Raw genomic sequence first — 18,992 nt, 5'->3', positions numbered from 1 at the left:
TGCTTCAAATGGGGTCTGTATTTACAAGTGATGCTAACGTGTATTGTACTGCAACGTCAGCAATGTCTTCATATAGAGATGTGAAGATTTAATCCTACACTGGGAGACTTAGACTGTTGCAAACCCCTTTGTGTAATTTTCCTATGAGTTCGGGACATTGCCTTTTATTTCATTTTATGTTCACTTTATTCATCTTCTCAGTCAGACTCATGGCAGACTGCTAATGTCATCGGCTCAGCCACTTGTCGTCCACAAATTGTTAAAAATGATAATACTGTCTGTGTTTTAAGATGGAATTGGTTTTGTGCTAAGTATTCCTGTTCCATTGTTACATGTTAATGACCTCGCATTGTTCTGGCCAGGTGGCTTGATAATTAGTTTAGGGTTATTCTGTTCCTGTATGCAAATCTATCTGCATATGCTAATGCAAGCAGACTCACGTTACCTGATAGTGTATATAATGTGTGTGTGTGGGTTCAATAAACAGTTCCTCTTGCTTACCCTCAACATAAAGTCTCATCTCATGTTTGTGGGAGAAGGCTATACCAGCTCTATCTCTCTTCTGCTTGGATCGCTAAATCACTAGCTCTGGTAAGAGCGGTTCCTGCTCTACTCTACAGCATCCCTCACACTAGGGGGAAGAGAAAATCTTTGGCGGCGAAACCCCTCTTTCCATCGTGGTGGCCGCTAAATGTATGTTAATTGATTCCGATATCTAATGGCATATCTTCTTCACATCTCACTATGTCCAGATATATGTATTGCTACAGTGCTAAAAGGTGTATGAAAACAAATGTATAAAAAAATATATATATAAAAAAAGGTGGCTGATATATAATAAATATATAAAGTGCTGTAATAGAGATAGTAAATAAACTATAATGCTAAAGTACTTGTGCCAAAATGCAATACTGGTTCATAAAGGATTATCCTACTCATAAAGTGACAATGTGCTCTTCAAAGTGCTCCAAAGTTATCTGTGGCGTACTGATACTCCACAAAGTGCTACATAAAATTACAGAAGTACACGTGTAAACAATTCAAGTCCATATAAAAATCTTCAACTAATAAAGTGACAGGTGCTCTTTAAAGTGCTCTGAAGTGATCCGTGATAAAAGTGGTTTCCACAAGGCGTGGCTCCTTCGATGGTCCCACATTCACCAGAGCTCAGTCCCCCAGGCCTGTCAGGAAGGTGGCTCCAACCGGATCAGCCAACTCAGGGTCCGCAACCATATAACACCTTAATTCCCCTTCTTAGTGCTCCTTTCTTAAATATCTTTCACTTCCCACTCTAGCTGATTTATTGTTCCTGTGATTTGAAATCTGCACTTGTTAGATACTACGAATGCTCCAGTTTCTGTGTCTCCCAGAGTGCCTTGCAGTAGCATTCTGACAAGTAAAGTGTAGCGATTGACATCTGATGCAGCCTTCTGCACAAGTTAGTTTGACAACGAAAACTTTAACAACAGGTTTACTTTAAATTGGATGGGACGTTAAGGCGGCCTGGGGAAATCAGTAACCACTGGCCAGAACATAAAGCTCATATCTTCTTGGTTACTCATTTGTGTTGCTTTATGATAAAATAAAAAATTTCCCCAATAACCCTTGACGGAGACTGTTTCCGCTATTTGCTTTAGCGCAATGTCACTTTCTGTGTGCCTGATTGTTTGTCCCAATTAATAACGGATCAAGTGTTTTTATTTTCTGTGCGCTTCATTAGAACATAACTTTACTTTTTCTTCTCTGTAACAGCCCAGCCACAGTGGATAGAGAAGATTAATGATACGCAGTTAGACAGTGGAGATCAGCTCCGTTGGGAGTGTAAAGCATCTGGAAAGCCAAGGCCCATATATCGCTGGCTAAAGAATGGACTCCCCTTGCTACCCCAGGTACTGTGTGCTCAGGTTAATTAAGGTTTCTCACTACTTTTGCCGTGTTCCTGCCAATAAAATGTTATTATGGATGGAAGTGTCAAGCGTGTACTCGCTTCTCTGCAAAGCTGTCACTTTATTTTGAATCCAAAATTACAGGTTTGTTTAAAAAAAGTAGTCAAGGTCCAGATAACCATTGCAACCAACTGCTTTAAAGTTTTAGGGAAAAAGAGAGAGCCTCCACCATGCCTGCTTGTACAAGTCCCCTGTTATTGAGAGGATAGAAATATGAGAGCGTGCATTCCCGACCTGTCTTTATAGTAGGGTGACCAGACGTCCCCGGAATGAGGACACTGTCCAAGTCTGTTCCCAGTTTTGTCCCCAGATTAGATATGAACAGGGGCCCAGGCAATTTAAAAAACAGTCAGTGCAGAAATAAATAAAACAATTCAGAATTACACTCCCCCGCTTTGCCGCTCCTATTAGCTTAGGGGGTGTATTTTTTCTGCTATCTGTGCCCCTTTCTGATGATCATGTGCTGGTCGGAGCAGAGGGACTATTTCTTCAGTTTCGGGCGCATTCTCCTTCCACTCCTGCTCCTATGTTCTTCTGCCTTGGCCTCAAGTCCCAGCCAGCCGCCTGCCTATCCCCTTGCCTTCCCCGGCGGAGTTGTAGCCGGGCCTGGAGAGTGAGACTTGTGTGACCCTGAGTCTATCTCTCTGGCATAATTGATAGTATCGTAACTCACAGGCAGCAGGCGCTCCATCATGGCTCTGGGTGGCCAGCAGTGTGTCACATAACATGACTGCTGGGTGCTGATTTTGTTAACTTAATGGTCATGTCCACCATCAGTACCCAGCAGCCATGTCATGTGACACGATGTGACAGAGCCAGCCAGAGCCATGATAGAGTGCCTGCTGCCTGTGAGTTATAATGCTGATGATCTTAACCAGTTGCCGATCGTTTTAGAGCAGCCGCACTGCGCAAGATCATGTATATAAATATATATATATATATATATATATATATATATATATATATATATGTGTGATCCTGCATTTATGGGTATCGGAGCCGATTAGTGGGTCTGGCAGACTCAATGTCCACCGGTACCCAGGGATCGTTTTGTAAACAGGGAGACTGGCAGTCTACCTATGTAAACAAGGCAGATCGCCATTCTGTCCATATGGAAGACATTTATCCTGTGTTCCTGCAAAGCAGGGACAGGGATCTGTGCCTTCCCTTAGTAAAAGCACCTCCCCCACAGTAAGAAAACACTTGTAAGGCACATATTTAACACTTTGATTGCCCTAGATGTTAACCCCTTCCCAGCTAGTGTCATTAGTACAGTGACAGTGCATATTTTCTAGCACTGATCACTGTATTAGTGTCACTGGTTTCCACAAAGTGTCAAAAGTGTCACTTTTTGACACATTGCAGTCCCGCTATAAGTTGTTAATTGCTGCCATTACTAATAAAAATGAAAAAATATGTCCCCGGATTTCATTTTAAAAATCTTAATCACCTGACTTTATAGCCCAATTGAATTTATATCTTTATCACTGTAATGCAGTCAGGCTGCAGCCATAATCATTTTTTTTTTGTTCCATTTTGCTGCAGCTAGGGTCAAAATGCCCTTTGCTGGCAGCATGCTAGACATCAAGTCTGCTGCTCCGCATATAGTGCAATAGTACAGATCAGGAGGGGGTCCAAAATGCCATCTGCACAATGCTCCAATCAACACTGGAAACTGAAAAAAAACTTTAGTCTGGAAGTCTTATTAAAAGAAAAAAATAGCCTAGCCTTGAAAGAAAGGCAAAACAGCCCAGAAGTCACATTACTCCCTCCTGCTGCTGCAATTCCTCTTCCAGGTTGCATGATGCCCATTGGACATGTACGTTTTGTTTAGTCACAAATCAAAATATTCACAACCACAATCCGAATTTCAACAAATCCAAAATAAATGATAACAAAATCAACAAATTAATTTGTTTCTTTCAGATGACATGATACAATAGTTTGGTCCTTTTGTTAATGCTTGAAGCATCCGAAATAATGTAACGACATAACGAATTATACAAATTGATTCGGATCCATTTGTTTTTAATCTAGTGAGAGTAACGTGAATTATAAAAAATGCACTACATAATACATATGAAGCGGAAATATAGTGCAATAAGGCCCCGTTCACTTCTGGCGTATAGCATTGTGATTTGGGATCGCAGGCATAATCGCAGTGATTTTGCCCGAGATCACAAAACGCCAGATGTGAATGGGGCCTAAATAGTTACAGTAAGGTATAAAAGGGAAATAAGATGATTTTTACTTGATGTGTTTGGGTTGGATGAAGGTGAATCCATCAGAATCTCTGAGTCATAACATAACAAATGAATCCAAATGTTCCGAACTAACTTTAATAACTTTAATATTAACGTTATACTAATAAAAATAATTTTATTGATAACTTTTAACTTTAATATTAATTGATTCTGAATAAGGAATATACAAAACAAATCTAAGCATACAAAATTATTTCAAAGGCGAATTATTCTAATATAATGAATATGACAAAAAACAATATGATTAACTTAACAATTTATTCCGAAACTAAACAAAGCACACTTCTTCATCATGACCATCTCTAATGGATTGTCATTCAGCCCAGTTCCTGTGAGCACAGGGCATCGAATACCCTCCTCGGTGGGAACATTTTAGGCTGCCCTGGACTCACAGGAAAATGCTGTAGAGATTGGCACCACACCATTGTGTGGCTATGTTCTGTTCAATATTCAGGATCCGAGGAAGAGAAGAATGACCAACGATGTCATGTGGACCGACCAAAGAGTCAAGGAAAAAAAACCTATGTATAACAACATTTTTACAGTAAACGAATGTCAGTTGGAGGAATAACCTGTAGCAGAATGTTATTTTGGAATGGGGCATTATTTTCTTAAACTGATCATAAGGAAGTCCCGTTGAAAGGAGTTTTCAAGTTTAAAATCTCTTTCTGGTGGGCCAAATGAATGGTAATCAGGAAGGACCTTTACCACCCATTCAAGCAGCTTACTATTCCTTGATCCAATGTTGACTGCAGTAAGTCAAAAGGCCAAAAGTAGCCACACACATAAAGATTGCAATACAAATGATTTCTTGTCGATTTAAACGTTAACACACCTAAAGCCAAATAAATACCATTCAGATGTCCAACACGCCTCCTGCTCTTCTGCATCCCTTCCCATATATGATGGGTGAGTTATACTGTATATGTGAGTTATGGCTCATGTACAAGGATGTTCGGAGCAATCCGTAACAAAAGTGCTGACATTTCAAGAAAAACATGGTAATGAACACTAAAATTATTTCAGAAGTAACAGAGATAAACGTGGTAACATGGTCAACTAGAGATGACAAGAATTCAGGTTTTATATGGAAGGAATGAGCATCACTAAGATATTGTAGATAATTGAAGCCCAAAGGAACTCATTACTGAAAAATGTAGGCATTCTTCGGTTGACAGATGAACACCTGAGTAACTATATCTTTTTTAACGTAACCGTAAATTATGCACCTGGTTCAAATTTGTCATTTACCAGTATACATGGTCCAAGCCTAAAAAAGCACACATACAGTATTACATTTTATTATATAATGTATTATATTCAACTTTCCATAAGAGAAACATGGAGAATTCAATATCTGATCATTAATTTTGCAAATGTGCATTGCTGTCAGTCATGTTGACCATCTGGCTTCAATGCTTTGAGTTAGTAACCTCAAAGAAGCAGAAGAGAAGATTACTTTTCTCTAACTTTTATTATCTGTATACCAGTTCTGGCTTAGGGACTAAGTAAGTATGGAAGGCGGTGGTTTAGCTAAACCATCAAGCAATTAGAAATTTCAGAAGGAGATCATCAGCCCTGTACTTTGGAACTTTGTGCTCAGAAAAGTCAGTCAGAGGGCCAAGGACTAGTCACCAGAATTGCTTGTGGCCTCCCTGCAGCCGATGCCTTCCCTGTTACTGACTTATTATGCCTTGTTTTAAGCTGTTTCTCTGTGTGGAGGCAGCCTTTTCGGTACAGGCAAGGCTTTGCTTCCTCTTCTCAGAGCTGCCTTCCTGATCGCTGGTATTCCGATGACTAATGGGGTAATAATCAATACACAGCGGAAATGAAGAGAAACACAGATTCACAGAATTATAGAAACTGAAGCTGAGAGATCCTTGCACTGTGGTTCCTCTGTTACAGCTTTCCCTCCAGCAAGGAGAGCAGTGGACAGTAAAAGCATCACCAAACCCCACTCCAAATCTCCTGAGACTAGCAGTTAGAGGTAGGAGTACCTTAGAGCTCACACTGCAATTTTTTCAATTAGGAGGCTGTAGCCACAGGAGTGCCTAGGGACAGTCACATGTCAGATCCTCCAGTCCTACCTATATGTATATAGTGATAAAGAGGATTCTTATATCTGCTCTGACATATCATTACAAAATGGGAAAAGGTTTGTCCCAGCATCCATCATGATAGAATGAGTAACAGTTGAGTTTAATTAAATATATGCATTTTAGTATTATAATGATGATAATCAAGTGAGCTAAGTACATGCTTGTTATACACCATTTGTAATATCTATTACAGAACAGACTTGAAATGGTTAATGGCATGTTGACAATTCACAACGTCAGTCAGTCTGATGCCGGGATGTACCAATGCCTAGCGGAGAATATCTACGGGATCATCTATGGAAGCTCTGAGCTTAAGGTTCTGGGTAAGTCAGATGATATTTCTCAACTAAAGATACAATGATATTTCTCGACTAAAGATACACTTATCTGCTGCAATTTCTAATGAGGCACACAATGTTAAGAGGCTTTGAAAAACAAGGGGGAAAATGGCATCTTTTACCCCATGTTACCTCTTACAGAATTTTAGGTGAACTTATACTTCATTTCAACTTTCAAAAGTAAAGGTCTTGCCTTCTAATAATCACCATAAGATGCCTTCTATTTCCTTTATTAGCCAGAGGAACTTCTGTGCTCTATTCTGATTTAGGTGCACTCATATTGGCACATTTACACGACCCCATCACCCCCTTGGCCCAGTTTGTTTGTGTAGAATGAGTGCTCCGAACAATGCCCAGGATTGGTTAAGCATACAATCTCCGGGACCACTTGTAAGAAATGGTCTCAGGCATAATTTACTTGTGTTCCAGTACGGTTTGCTTTAGTGTGAGTGCAAACCATGCCGGAGTGCAGAACTCTACATAGATGACAATTTACTCTAGCAGTAATCACTATGAGCTGGTTAGCATAAAGTGTGCCAAGGAACACTTCCTAATAGCCCAGTGTGAGTGCAGACCAGCGAGAAAGTAGGCAACCAAAGTCTGGCATGGTTCAGGTCAATGTGAATACACCCTTAGTTCATTTTTTGGACCTACTAATGGCACTTTTCCACTGCAAGTACCGGCTCGGCTCTACTCGGCCCTGCTTGGCCCTGCTTGTCCCGGTTTGCTTTTCCACTGCTGGTACTGCATGGTACGGTGTTGGAACTGTTCGGTACGGTACGGTATTGTTTGCTTTTCCACTAAAGTAGTACTAAAGTTAAGTAGGTGGGATAACAACGGGGTGGGTGGGATTCTCTGACCAATCAGTGGCTAGTAGTGACTGCATTCAAAGGATTGTGGGATATGGTACCGGGTATGGTACCTCTTGGAACCACAATCGAGTAGGTACTGTTTTTGAGAGCCATACCGTTCAGTTCCATGCAGTGGAAAAGTGCCGCCGTACCGTACTGTACCAAACCGTTCCTACGCCGTACCATGCGGTACCAGCAGTGGAAAAGCACAAAAGCGAGCTGTTCGGTTCCATGCAGTGGAAAAGCGCCATTAGTGAACCTTAACTTTCCCTGAGATGATGGCTAAGCTTCATCTATCTATTATCCTCCTATCCAGGGAACCTGTCCTCACAGTAGGCCAGTGCAATAGAGCATAGCCATGATTTCAGAGAAAGTCCAACCCCAGTAACAAAGTAAAATCAAATCAGAGAGGAACACGGAAGAAAAGTATTTGGCTTATGAAGACAATAATGGACATACTGCCGCATCTACTGTAAGTTACAGACTTTACTGTTAAATGTTTAAAATGGAGAACAGATAATCTTAAAGTGACACTAAACAAATACATTTTATAAAATAATACAAATGCAATATGAAATTTAAATATAAGTCGAATGAATTTTCTATATCTCTCTTCCTTTGTTTCATCTCTCATATGCATTTTCTTTTCTGCTGGTATTCCTGCTCTAGGGTAGCTATGTTCATTCTACATGACCCCCTACCCTTGTAAATGTGAACGTAGCCACAAGAAAGTTTCCTGCCCCCTCCAAGATGGACTACACATCTACATGCAGACACATTCAGCTCTGTGGAAATAGTAGTACACATAGAGCGGAGCATTGCACTGCTCTACACTAGTAGAAGTGAGGGGCACCACTGGAGGATAGGGAGCATTTACAGGATAAAAAATAAGCCTGAAAACAATTGTAAGAGACTTTTTAAACAAAACAGAAACAAAAAAACAGAGCCTTGTATACTTGATATTTTAGAGTGATTGAGTTTAGTGTCACTTTAATAATTCAGAAAAAAATATAACGGTTCTCAATTCCCAATAGCTTGTACATGTATCTAACTATCAGGTGCTAAAGGGGTGTGACCACATATTAACACTCCATTTTCTTCCCCATCTTGTGTCTTTATGCCCCAGGTTGGCATGGTGCACACAGTAGCATTTGCAGTGGCAATGCAGAGTAGGACTGGCCATAAGAGGGATTACTTTGACGCAGATGGCCAGCTTAATATTTGTGAGCTAAAAATCCCTGTTTATCATTGCATAGTTTGCTGGAAAGGGTGTAAAGCAGTGTGCAGAGGGTCCATCCAGAATTTGTATTTTAAGAATTCAGTCATCAAAGGTTTATTGATTGTCCCTTTATGAGCAATAGAGTTCTTAAGAAAGTCTTAAAGTGTTACTAAACCCAGGACCCTGCATTTACTATATCTGGTATCCCATAGAACATGAAAATGCAATTATTTTATATGACTATATATTATATTATACTATATATTATTATATATGACTTCTATGAGTGTATAGTTAAAGCTTGTAGTAGGAGTTTTCATTCTACTTTGACTGTCCTATAAGGCTGCATGTCCCCTGACTATATGTCTGGACAGTGCTGATTGGCCCTGTGCCGATCAAATGCACCCTCCAAAGAAAAAAAAAAACTCTCTAGCAATATACAGCAAACTGAGCATGTGCAGAGCGCTCCCAAGGCTCTGTACTATCAGCAGATGGATTGGGGACAGTGGAAGAAGGGGAGAATCAGAGATAAAAAGATCAAACAGCCTTTTTTACACAATGTGCAGGAATAACCCCTTAGGTTCTACAGTGAGTATAGCAAGCATGTTTTATGGCATATACAGGCTCATTTTACTGTTGTGGATTTAGTAACATTTTAATTTGATTTTTTTTTCCGTTTCCTGCGTCTACCTCTAAACAAATGCAAAGTTTTGTGGGACAGGATGGGATATAAAAGAATATGTGAAAATGATAACTAAAACCAAAAACAATAATGTAATATATTACAGTTTATCGGTCCTTAGATCTTGTGGAGGGCATTGCTTTTTTATTTGCAGACTAAGACCATTTTTAGCAAGTGCAGAAAATATTGATCTTGCCAGAAATGTGGTATCCTTATCACTACATGTAAGCTGAACTGGAAGCAAAAATGTTCTTCTTTTGTAAACTACGAATCTCCTGATCCCACATGTAGTGAAGAAGAATGAAGGCATAATTGTTTAACCACTTGCCGACCAGTCACTGGGACTGTACTGCGGCAAAGTGGCTAGATTCCGTCCAGCGACGTAGACCTACGTCGCTGGACTCCTCCCCTTGTGGGTGGCGCTTGCGCGCCTCCGGAGGCTCTCTCCCGTTTTCAGTCACAGCGGGAGTCGCCGCTGCTCTTCCCCGATCGTCGGGGAATCGAGTTTGGAGATCCGCCCGCTTGTGTAAACAAAGCGGACGGATCTCCTAAGTGACAAACAGTGACAGATTGCAGGGTTCAGCATAGCTGAACATGCAATCTGTCCCTGTGTCACTCAGTCCCCTCCCCCCACACACGTCAGTAAGCACCAGGCATACATTAACCCCTCCCTCTCCAATAAAAATTAACCCCTTCCCTGCCAGTGTAATTTTTACAGTAACAGTGCATATTTATAGCACTGATTACTGTAGTAATGTCACTGGTACCCCCAAAAGTGTCAAAAATGTCAGTCAAGGGTCCGATCTGTCTGCCGCAATGTCGCAGTCCCGCAAAAAAAAACGCAGATCGCCGCCATTACTCGTTAAAAAAAAAACACCAAAAATGACAGAAATCTTTCCCTTAGCTAGTAAACGCAATAACTTTTGCGCAAACCAATCAAAATACGCTTATTGAGATTTTTTTTACCAAACATATGTAGCAGAAAACAAATTGGCCAAAAATTTTTTAAAAATTTGATTTGTACATTTTTTTGGGTGGGAATTTCATATAAAAAATGTGAAAAATATTGTTATTTTTTCAAAATGTACGCATTTTTTTGTTTATAGCGCAAAAAATAAAAATCGCACAGGTGATCAAATACCACCAAAAGAAAACTCTATTTGTGGGAAAAAAAAGGACGTAAATTTTGTTCGGGTTCGGCGGTGCACGAGCGCGCAATTGTCAGTTAAAGTTGCACAGTGCCGAATCGCAAAAAGTGGCCTGGACGTAAGACAGCAAAATCCTCCGGTGGTAAAGTGGTTAAAGTCCAGCCTTGGTGACAGCCATGGCTGCCTTCATAGATACAGTAGAATGAGTGAGTGTAGCCACCCAGTGATAGGAAGAGTTATATTCACAAGATTATCAGGTGAAAATAATGGGAAAAAAAGTCTGAAAATACTATCACAGCCACCTCATCTAAGAACTGGTGAGCTACAATATATTCACTTTATGTTTCTGCATTGAGATACACTTTTAGGAGGTTGGGTTACCTCTGGGTTCTCCTCTACTACAGACTCAGTACAGTGTGTGGTTACAGTGGAGGAGGGTCTCTGCGTAAGCAGAAACACTGATTGGCTGCTTAGGTAAGCTCTGTGCCCGAATCAACAGCATACTAGTACCCAGATGAGTCCCAAACTTGCTAAAAGAGACATATTCCATGAGACTCTTGTTTTCTTTGTATCCATGCAAAGTGATATGATAGCTAAAAACAATCAACAATTTATTAGAAAACAATACCTTCCACATTAAACTGAGCTTATGATAAAAGCTTCATGTCTACATCGCCACTCGTACATGAACACACAGATAAATCTGCTTTGCAGATAACCTTTGCATTTGATTTCAGGTCTCTGAACAAAATGCATAAAGACTGCTTTGTGTAGTTCTTTGAAAGCATCTAAAAAGAGAGCTGTCTTTGCATAAACATTCTATAAAGGCACGGCACAGCAATGCACGAAAGAACAGTGGGGGATTTATTGTGATTCCGATCTGTGATTGTTATTTTCATATGTGTTTTCGCTTAACAGCTTCCGCTCCCTCGTTCGAGCTCAACCAACGGCAAAAAACAATAATCATCACCAAGGGCAAGGAAGTCATTATGGAGTGTAAACCACAGGCATCTCCCAAGCCAACCATCTCTTGGATGAAGGGTGACAGAGCTGTGAGGCAGAACAAGAGGTTAGAAACTGTCAACTTTACTTCTATAATTAATCTGTTATGAGATGTTATTGTTTTCCTGGGCACCTTTCCGATTGCTGCAGTTACTTTGCGCACTCATGTAGGTATAGGTAATTTATATTGTGTAACTCTGCCGCAAGTTGAACTTTTCGTATTTATATCTTCCCACAACGAGAACAAGCGACCTGTGTCTGTCTTATTCTGACCAAGCATCAGATATGGTTTATTTTACTGTTAAAGTCAACAGGTTTACATACTCCTCTCTCCCCAGAAGCACATATTTTCAATTCTTCCCTAGGTTCCTTTAGCTACTCAGTAGAAGGAGAAGCCAACCTTGTGTAAGCCACCAATCTTCTTTTCTCCACAGAAGGGACAATCTTTGTTCAGGCATTACTCAATGTCAACATCTTTGTCCTGGTCTATGATGTTGGTCATAATATAACCTAGTTGTGTTGGTCCCAGTGTCTGCGGACAAGTTATTAGGTTTTTGGCTCTTTGTATGTATGTTCTCCTACACAGCTAAGTCCCTCAAACTTAAGCTGGATACACACTACAAATTCCTTTATTCCTTTAGACTTACCAAAACCATAAAATATGAGGTCAGACCTAAACACTTTCAATTTGTATGCAATCAGGCAGGCCCTTGCACTACATATACTCCAAAAAGAAAATTGCGATGCTGAGCACCCTGCACCTGCGCTCAGAACCAGGTCCTCAGGCTGCCTCTATCAAGGAACTCTCACTTGGCATCCACTATGGCTAAGCTTTGCTGCCGAGAGAAGGAGGAACAAGCCGCTCAGGTGTGTCAGCCCGACCTGGTGCTGGTAAGACCCGTCATCCGGGAAGGTTGCAAGTAGAAGTAGTAAAACCGCACTCAGGTGGATAAAAGCAAATGAAGTGGTTTATTCGTCAAAATCATAGATATACAGACAGTGCAGGGAACAGATAATCCAGGTTAACGCGTTTCACGGCTCACATGGCCGCTTACTCATAACCGTTCATAACTACGGTTATGAGTAAGCGGCCATGTGAGCCGTGAAACGTGTTAACCTGGATTATCTGTTCCTTGCAATGTCTGTATATCTATGATTTTGAAGAATAAACCACTTCATTTGCTTTTATACACCTGAGTGCGGTTTCACTACTTCTACTTGTAAGCTTTGCTGCCCTCCACGACCGGGGTGGTCAACAAAACACTGCAAATAAACACAAAGAAAAGGGCGCACCAGCCTAGCGCATTATCCTCAGTGGGCTTTTATTGAAAAAGTGTTAAAATTCAGCTACTTACAAACATGCGGTAAATTCCAGCATATTAATTCCATAGAGCAACATCCTTATTATAAGTCCAATAACTCGTGAAGACGAAGGGCTGACGCGTTTCAAGGCCGTGCCTCTTCCTCACAGCCTCTTGCACTACATAGTTGAAGGTAAATCTAATGGAAATCTAATGGAAATCTATCAACAAAAGTTGTATAGTGTGTATCCAGCTTTACACTTTGTCCGACCAGCGTAAAACATCCATTACTTATGGGCCATACACACTATAAGATTTTCTGAAGACTTTTTCCTTTAGACTTACCAAAACCATATAATATGAGGTCAAACCTAAACACTTTCAATTTGTATGCAATCTGGCAGGCCCTTGTACTACATAGAAAAGGTAAATCTGAAGGAAAAAGTCTTCAGAAAATCTTATAGTGTGTATGGCCCTTTACACACAGCCAATTCCCACTGCTGCTTCTCACTCATTGACCAACTAAGCCCTTTTAGCTACTAAGAGAAAGAAAAGCCAGCTTTGTGTAAGCTACCAGTTTTTTTTTTATCCCCAGATGGGACATCTCAGGCATTGCCCAGGGCCAGCATCTACTCTTACTGGCCACTTTATGAGGTACACCTGTTTTATTGCTTGGTAACATAAATTGATAATTAGCCAATTACATGGCAGCAACGCAATGCATTTAGGCATCTAGAAGTGGTAAAAATGAGTTGCTGAAGTTCAAACCGAGCATCCGAATGGAGAAGAAAGGGGATTTAAGTGACTTTGAACGTGGCATGGTTGTTGGTGCCAGACGGACTGGTCTAAATATTTTTAAAACTGCTGATCTACTGGGATTTTCACACACAACCATCTCTAGAGTTTACAGAAAATGGCCCACAAAAGAGAAAATATCCAGTGAGTGGCAGTTGTGTGGATTAAAAAATGCATTGTTGATGTCAGAGGAGAATGGGCAGACTGATTCAAGATGATAGAAAGGCAACAGTAACTCAAATAACCACTCATTACAAGCAAGATATACTTAATACCATCTCTGAATGCACAACACATCAAACCTTGAAGCAAATGGTCTACAGCAGTAGAAGACCACACTGGGTGCCACTCCTGTCAGCTAAGAACAGGAAACTGCGGCTACAATTTGCACAAGCTCACTAAAATTGGTCAACAGAAAATTGGAAAAACATTGCCTGGTCTGATGAGTCTCGATTTCATCTGCGACATTCAGATAGTAGGGTCAGAATTTGGCATAAACAACATGAAAGCATGGATCCATCCTGCCTTGTATCAACGGTTCAGGCTGGTGGTAGTGTAATGGTGTGGGGGATATTTTCTTGCCACACTTTTGCCCCTTAGTAGAAATTGAGCATTGTTTAAATGCCACAGCCTATCGGAGTATTATTGCTGACTGTGTCCATCTTTTTATGACCACAGTGTACCCATCTTCTGATGGCTCCTTCCAGCAGGATAATGCTCCATGTCACAAAGCTCAAATCATCTCACCACTGGTTTTTTGAACATGACAATGAGGTCACTGTACTCCAATGGCCTCCACAGTCACCAGATCTCAATCCAATAGAGCACCTTTGGGATGTGGTGCAATGGGAGATTGACATCATGGATGTGCAGCCGACAAATCTGCAGCTACTGTGTGATGCTTTCATGTCAATATGGACCAAAATCTCTGAGGAATGTTTCCATTACCTTGTTGAATCTATGTCACAAAGAACTAAGGCAGTTCTGATGGCAAAAGGGGGTCCAGACCGGTACAAGCAAGGTGTACCTAATAAAGTGGCCAGTGAGTGTATGTCTTGGCTAAGATATTGGTCCTGGAACAACCTATTTATTAGAGTTGGACCGGACACCCTCCGGTTTTATTACCGCCAGAACTCTTAAACATTGCAAAAGTTTGGACCTGAACCCTATTAAAGTTTATAGGACCCAAATTTGAAAAATCCCCATTTTGAAGGCTTATATAGCCATAAAAATGGTATGAGGGCCCGGGTACTGCCCTGGGGGAAATGTATCAATGCAAAAAATGTTTTTAAAGAAAAAAAATGACATTGTCAGCGGGGAAGCCTGTTGACAGCTGATGACTCATCCATTGTCCATTGCTTCCCGGCCTGCTCCTTAATAACAGCTATTCACTGCGATCTGATTGGGCGTTCACAAGCGTTTTGGTTTAGAAGCTCTTTTTCCGGGATAACAGATTGTGCTGATTAGTATACCCTCCCAAATGCCTACAATGCCCCTCTCTCCCTCTCTCTCTCTCTTTTTTTCACAATATGTTGTTTCTAGGTAAACCATGAGGGAGTGTTCCTAGGTACAAAATCCTGCTTTGATCTCAATTACCACTTTTTGTTAATTTTGGATACAGTTTAAAAATATATATGTATGTACTGTTGCTGTATATTGTGTCAAGTTATGAATGCATTTAAGAAGACATGTTCGGTTACTGCAAGATCCACTTCAAAGTGAACATGTGTTTACTTTGAAACTACTAAACTGCCAGCAGACATGGGAAGTAGGCACCTCAGGTATGTTCTCATGTTATGGATAGCGGCATTTATAGATTGAATTATATTTTTCAAATATTCCCTGTCCAAAATTATTAATTTTGCTGTGTACTTCTGGACCCTCATGATATGACATATTGTACTTGGATTACATGGATGATCTCTTGACACACAATGGCCCTGGATACACAGGAAATAGAGTTGTTGGAATCACTATAAATTAGGGGTGCTCAACCCATGGCCCGCAGAGCCCTCTGATGTGGCCCCCAACCTCACACCCAGGAAGCGCGTGCCCATGCTCTCAGATGGCAGGTGGCAAGCCCAGAGTACATGTTCAATGGGTTACGGACCCTCCATCTCAAAGCATCACAGTGCATGGAACCATTGCTGACAGAGAAGAAAGTAGTAATAAAGAGGACCTGTGACCAGCACATCAGAGTACTTGTCTCCATCCTATCAGAGTACCTGAGTACCTGTCTCCAGCCCAGAGTACCCGAGTACCCGAGTACCTGTCTCCAGCCCAGAGTACCCTATGTACCTGTCTCCAGTCTAGAGTACCCGAGTACATGTCTCCAGCCCAGAGTATTTGAGTATCTGTATCCAGCCCATCAGAGTACCTGAGTACCTGTCTCCAGCCCAGAGTACCCAATTACCTATCTTCAGTTCAGAGTGCCCAAGTACCTATCTGCAGCTCAATAGAGTACCTGAGTACCTGTCCCCAGCCCAGAGTACATGAATACCTATCTGAAGCCCATAAGAGTACCTGAGTACATATATGCAGCTCATCAGAGTACCCGAGTACCTGTCTCCAGCCCAGAGTACCCAAGTACCTATCTGCAGCCCATTAGAGTACCCGAGTACCTGTCTCCAGCCCATCAGAGTACTCAAGTTCCTGTCTGAAGCCCATCAGAGTACCCAGGTACCTGTCTCCAGCCCATCAGTGTACCCAAGTACCTATCTGCAGCCCATCAGAGTACCCGGGTACCTATCTGCAGCCCTTTAGAGTACCTGAGTACCTATCTGCAGCCCTTGCCTCATATAATATATGTTGGGGTGTTTGCTTTCCAAAATGGGGTCATTTCCATTGTCCTGGTGCTCCAGGGCCTTCAAAAGTATGATAGAATGTAATGAAATTAGATATGTAATTTATGCTCCTAGAACCCCTGAAGGTGCTACTTGGATGTTGGGCCTCTGCATGTGTCCAGACTGTGTAAAAGTTTCACATGTTTGGTATCGCCATACTCAGGAGTAGCAGAATGTATTTTGGGGTGTCGTTTTTGCTATTGTTATTATGACAAAATGTGTAAAAATAATAATAATAATAATTTCTTCATTTTCTCAAGAATTGTGGGAAAAAATTACAACTTAAAAAAACTCACCATGCCTCTTACTCAATACCTTGGACTGTCTACTTTCCAAAAATAGGTTGTTTGGGGGGTATCTGTACTGTCGTGACATTTCAGGGCCTCAAGAAATGAGATAGGCCGTCGGTACATCAGGGGTGATTAGGTGTGATCAATTTTCAATGATTGGCACCATTGCTTGTAGACTCTATAACAAAACATAGAAAGATTGCATATAATTAAAAACTTACATCAACTACCCCCTTGTGAAAAAGTTAAAGATCCAGCACTGTTATGAAATCACAGACATCATAGGGTGCCTGTGCATACCTTTGCCTTGTCTACCGGAAGCCCTCATTAGTCCTTAAAGTGTTTCTAAAGCCTTATGATTGTTTACCTTAATGCATTCTATACATTAAGGTAAAAAACCTTCTGTATTGCAAGATCCTCCCAACCCGATCCGCTCCAGCGATGTGACCAAGAGCAGCTACTCTCGCCATTGTCTCCCTATTCATTGGGCAGATTGATTGCATTGGGAGCCATTGGTTCCCATTGCTGTCAATCAAATGTTGTGACGAGGGAGCAGGGGACGGGGCAGAGCCGCCTACTCTGTGTCAAAGCGACTTACTGTGGGGGCACTCACCGAAGAGGAGGGGCCAGGAGTGCCGGTGGGGGACCCCAAAAGAAAAGGATTGGGGCTGCTCTGTGCAAAAGCAATGCACAGAGCAGGTAAGTATGACATGTTTGTTATTTTAATTAAAAAACAGAAGGTTAAATATCACTTTAGGGGTCCTAACCAGGTCATATGCTGTATGCAATTACCAAATTTGAACCAAGCTGACACTTTCAATAAACCTGCCAGGTGTTGTGTTTCCCATGTTTTTGGTATAGTGCTATATATTTATGTATATTGACTCCAGTTGAGTACATGCGTATAATGTTTTCAATATTGTGGAACTAGTAGTCATATTGGGTGGTTTTGTCAATGTTGGCTATACATGCCCTTTAAGCATTGCACTCTTTAGAGTGATTTAAAGCCATCAGAACATTAATTGGGGAAAGTTTGGACTATAGTCATAGCATTTGTACATGTCAATAGATATGTATGGCAGAACCATATCTAACAATCAGTCCTCAGTATGGGTTTTAGGACTGTACATCAATAAGAAAACTCTCTTTGTGAATGAGTGGAGCTAAGTTCTTTCTTGAAGAACCTCTTTTTGTTTGGAATAGCTGTCAGGAGGAATCACGTTAGATTCTTGTATCTATCCGGCATTGCCCTGTAGCTATATTCATTAACAATAAAAGTGATGCCTACAGCCACTAAGGATTATCTGTCTTGGATTATCCATATTGTACAATATAAAGGGGACCTGGCTGTGAGCCTTTCATATTTATAATAGCTTCAGTACAGATGCAAATTGTTATGTGGAAGACTTACTGTTAACGTCAATGGCACATAAAAAAATAGAGGATGTTTAAGCTCATGAGTAGGGTTGAGCGGACACCTAGATGTCCGTGTTCGACGGGTTCGGCCGAACTTTAAAAAAAAGTCCGGGTCCGTGTCCCGGACTTTTACCGAACTTTTCCCGGACACCGAACCCCATTGAAGTCAATGGGGACCCGAACTTTAAGGCACTAAAATGGCTCTAAAACACCAAAGGAAAGGGCTAGAGTGCTGCAAATGGCAGCAAAACGTAATTAAGAGCATGGCAAGTGCTCTGCAAACAAATGTGGATAGGGAAATAACTTAAAACAACAAAAAAAAACAGAAAAATAAAACAATGTTCTTCTTCATCTCTGAAGGACGAGGCCCATATGGAGTAGGAGGGAGGTTGAGGTGGTGGTGGATGTGGCGGTGACATAGGCGTGCGCACAGGGTGTGCTGGGTGTGCCTGGGCACACCCTAATCACCTAGGGCACATAGCATTGCCAGTGAGGAGATGGGAAAGATCTCCCTGGGACCTGCTCTGCTCTATTTCTCCTTGCCTACAGGTACATGGCCCCGATACATTACTCTCCCTGCTGGCAAACACATGCATGTGTATTTCAACTTTGGGGTGCACACCTTAATGCAATAGGCTGCGCACACCTATGGGCGGTGTAGGTGGAAGCGGCGGTGGAGGAGGACCAGGGCCGGATTAACAGCATCATGGGCTTGGTGCTGAGGATTTTGAAGGGCCTTAGGGCCGTGCCTTGCCATGCACCCAGAGGAGGAAGGGTGCAGCCATGCATGCCTAATTC

At 41.5% G+C, this 18,992-nt stretch overlaps 1 protein-coding gene across 3 annotated transcripts in view; it reads left to right on the top strand.

The window, feature by feature from the left end:
- Positions 1–18,992, top strand: part of CNTN5 (contactin 5) — a 2,223,160-nt gene that overhangs the window by 1,795,959 nt on the left and 408,209 nt on the right. For all 3 annotated transcript variants that reach the window (XM_082244684.1, XM_082244682.1, XM_082244683.1), the window contains 3 exons: positions 1,753–1,889; positions 6,503–6,632; positions 11,466–11,616. In XM_082244684.1, the coding sequence (XP_082100810.1) occupies positions 1,753–1,889; positions 6,503–6,632; positions 11,466–11,616 (418 nt within the window). The remainder of the gene's footprint in view (positions 1–1,752; positions 1,890–6,502; positions 6,633–11,465; positions 11,617–18,992) is intronic.

Source organism: Pelophylax lessonae (genome assembly GCF_965119305.1).
Source record: "Pelophylax lessonae genome assembly, chromosome: 2".
NCBI lineage: Eukaryota > Metazoa > Chordata > Amphibia > Anura > Ranidae > Pelophylax > Pelophylax lessonae.
The sequence above is the reverse complement of the archived record's forward strand: the minus strand, read 5'-3'. Positions and strand labels throughout refer to the sequence as shown.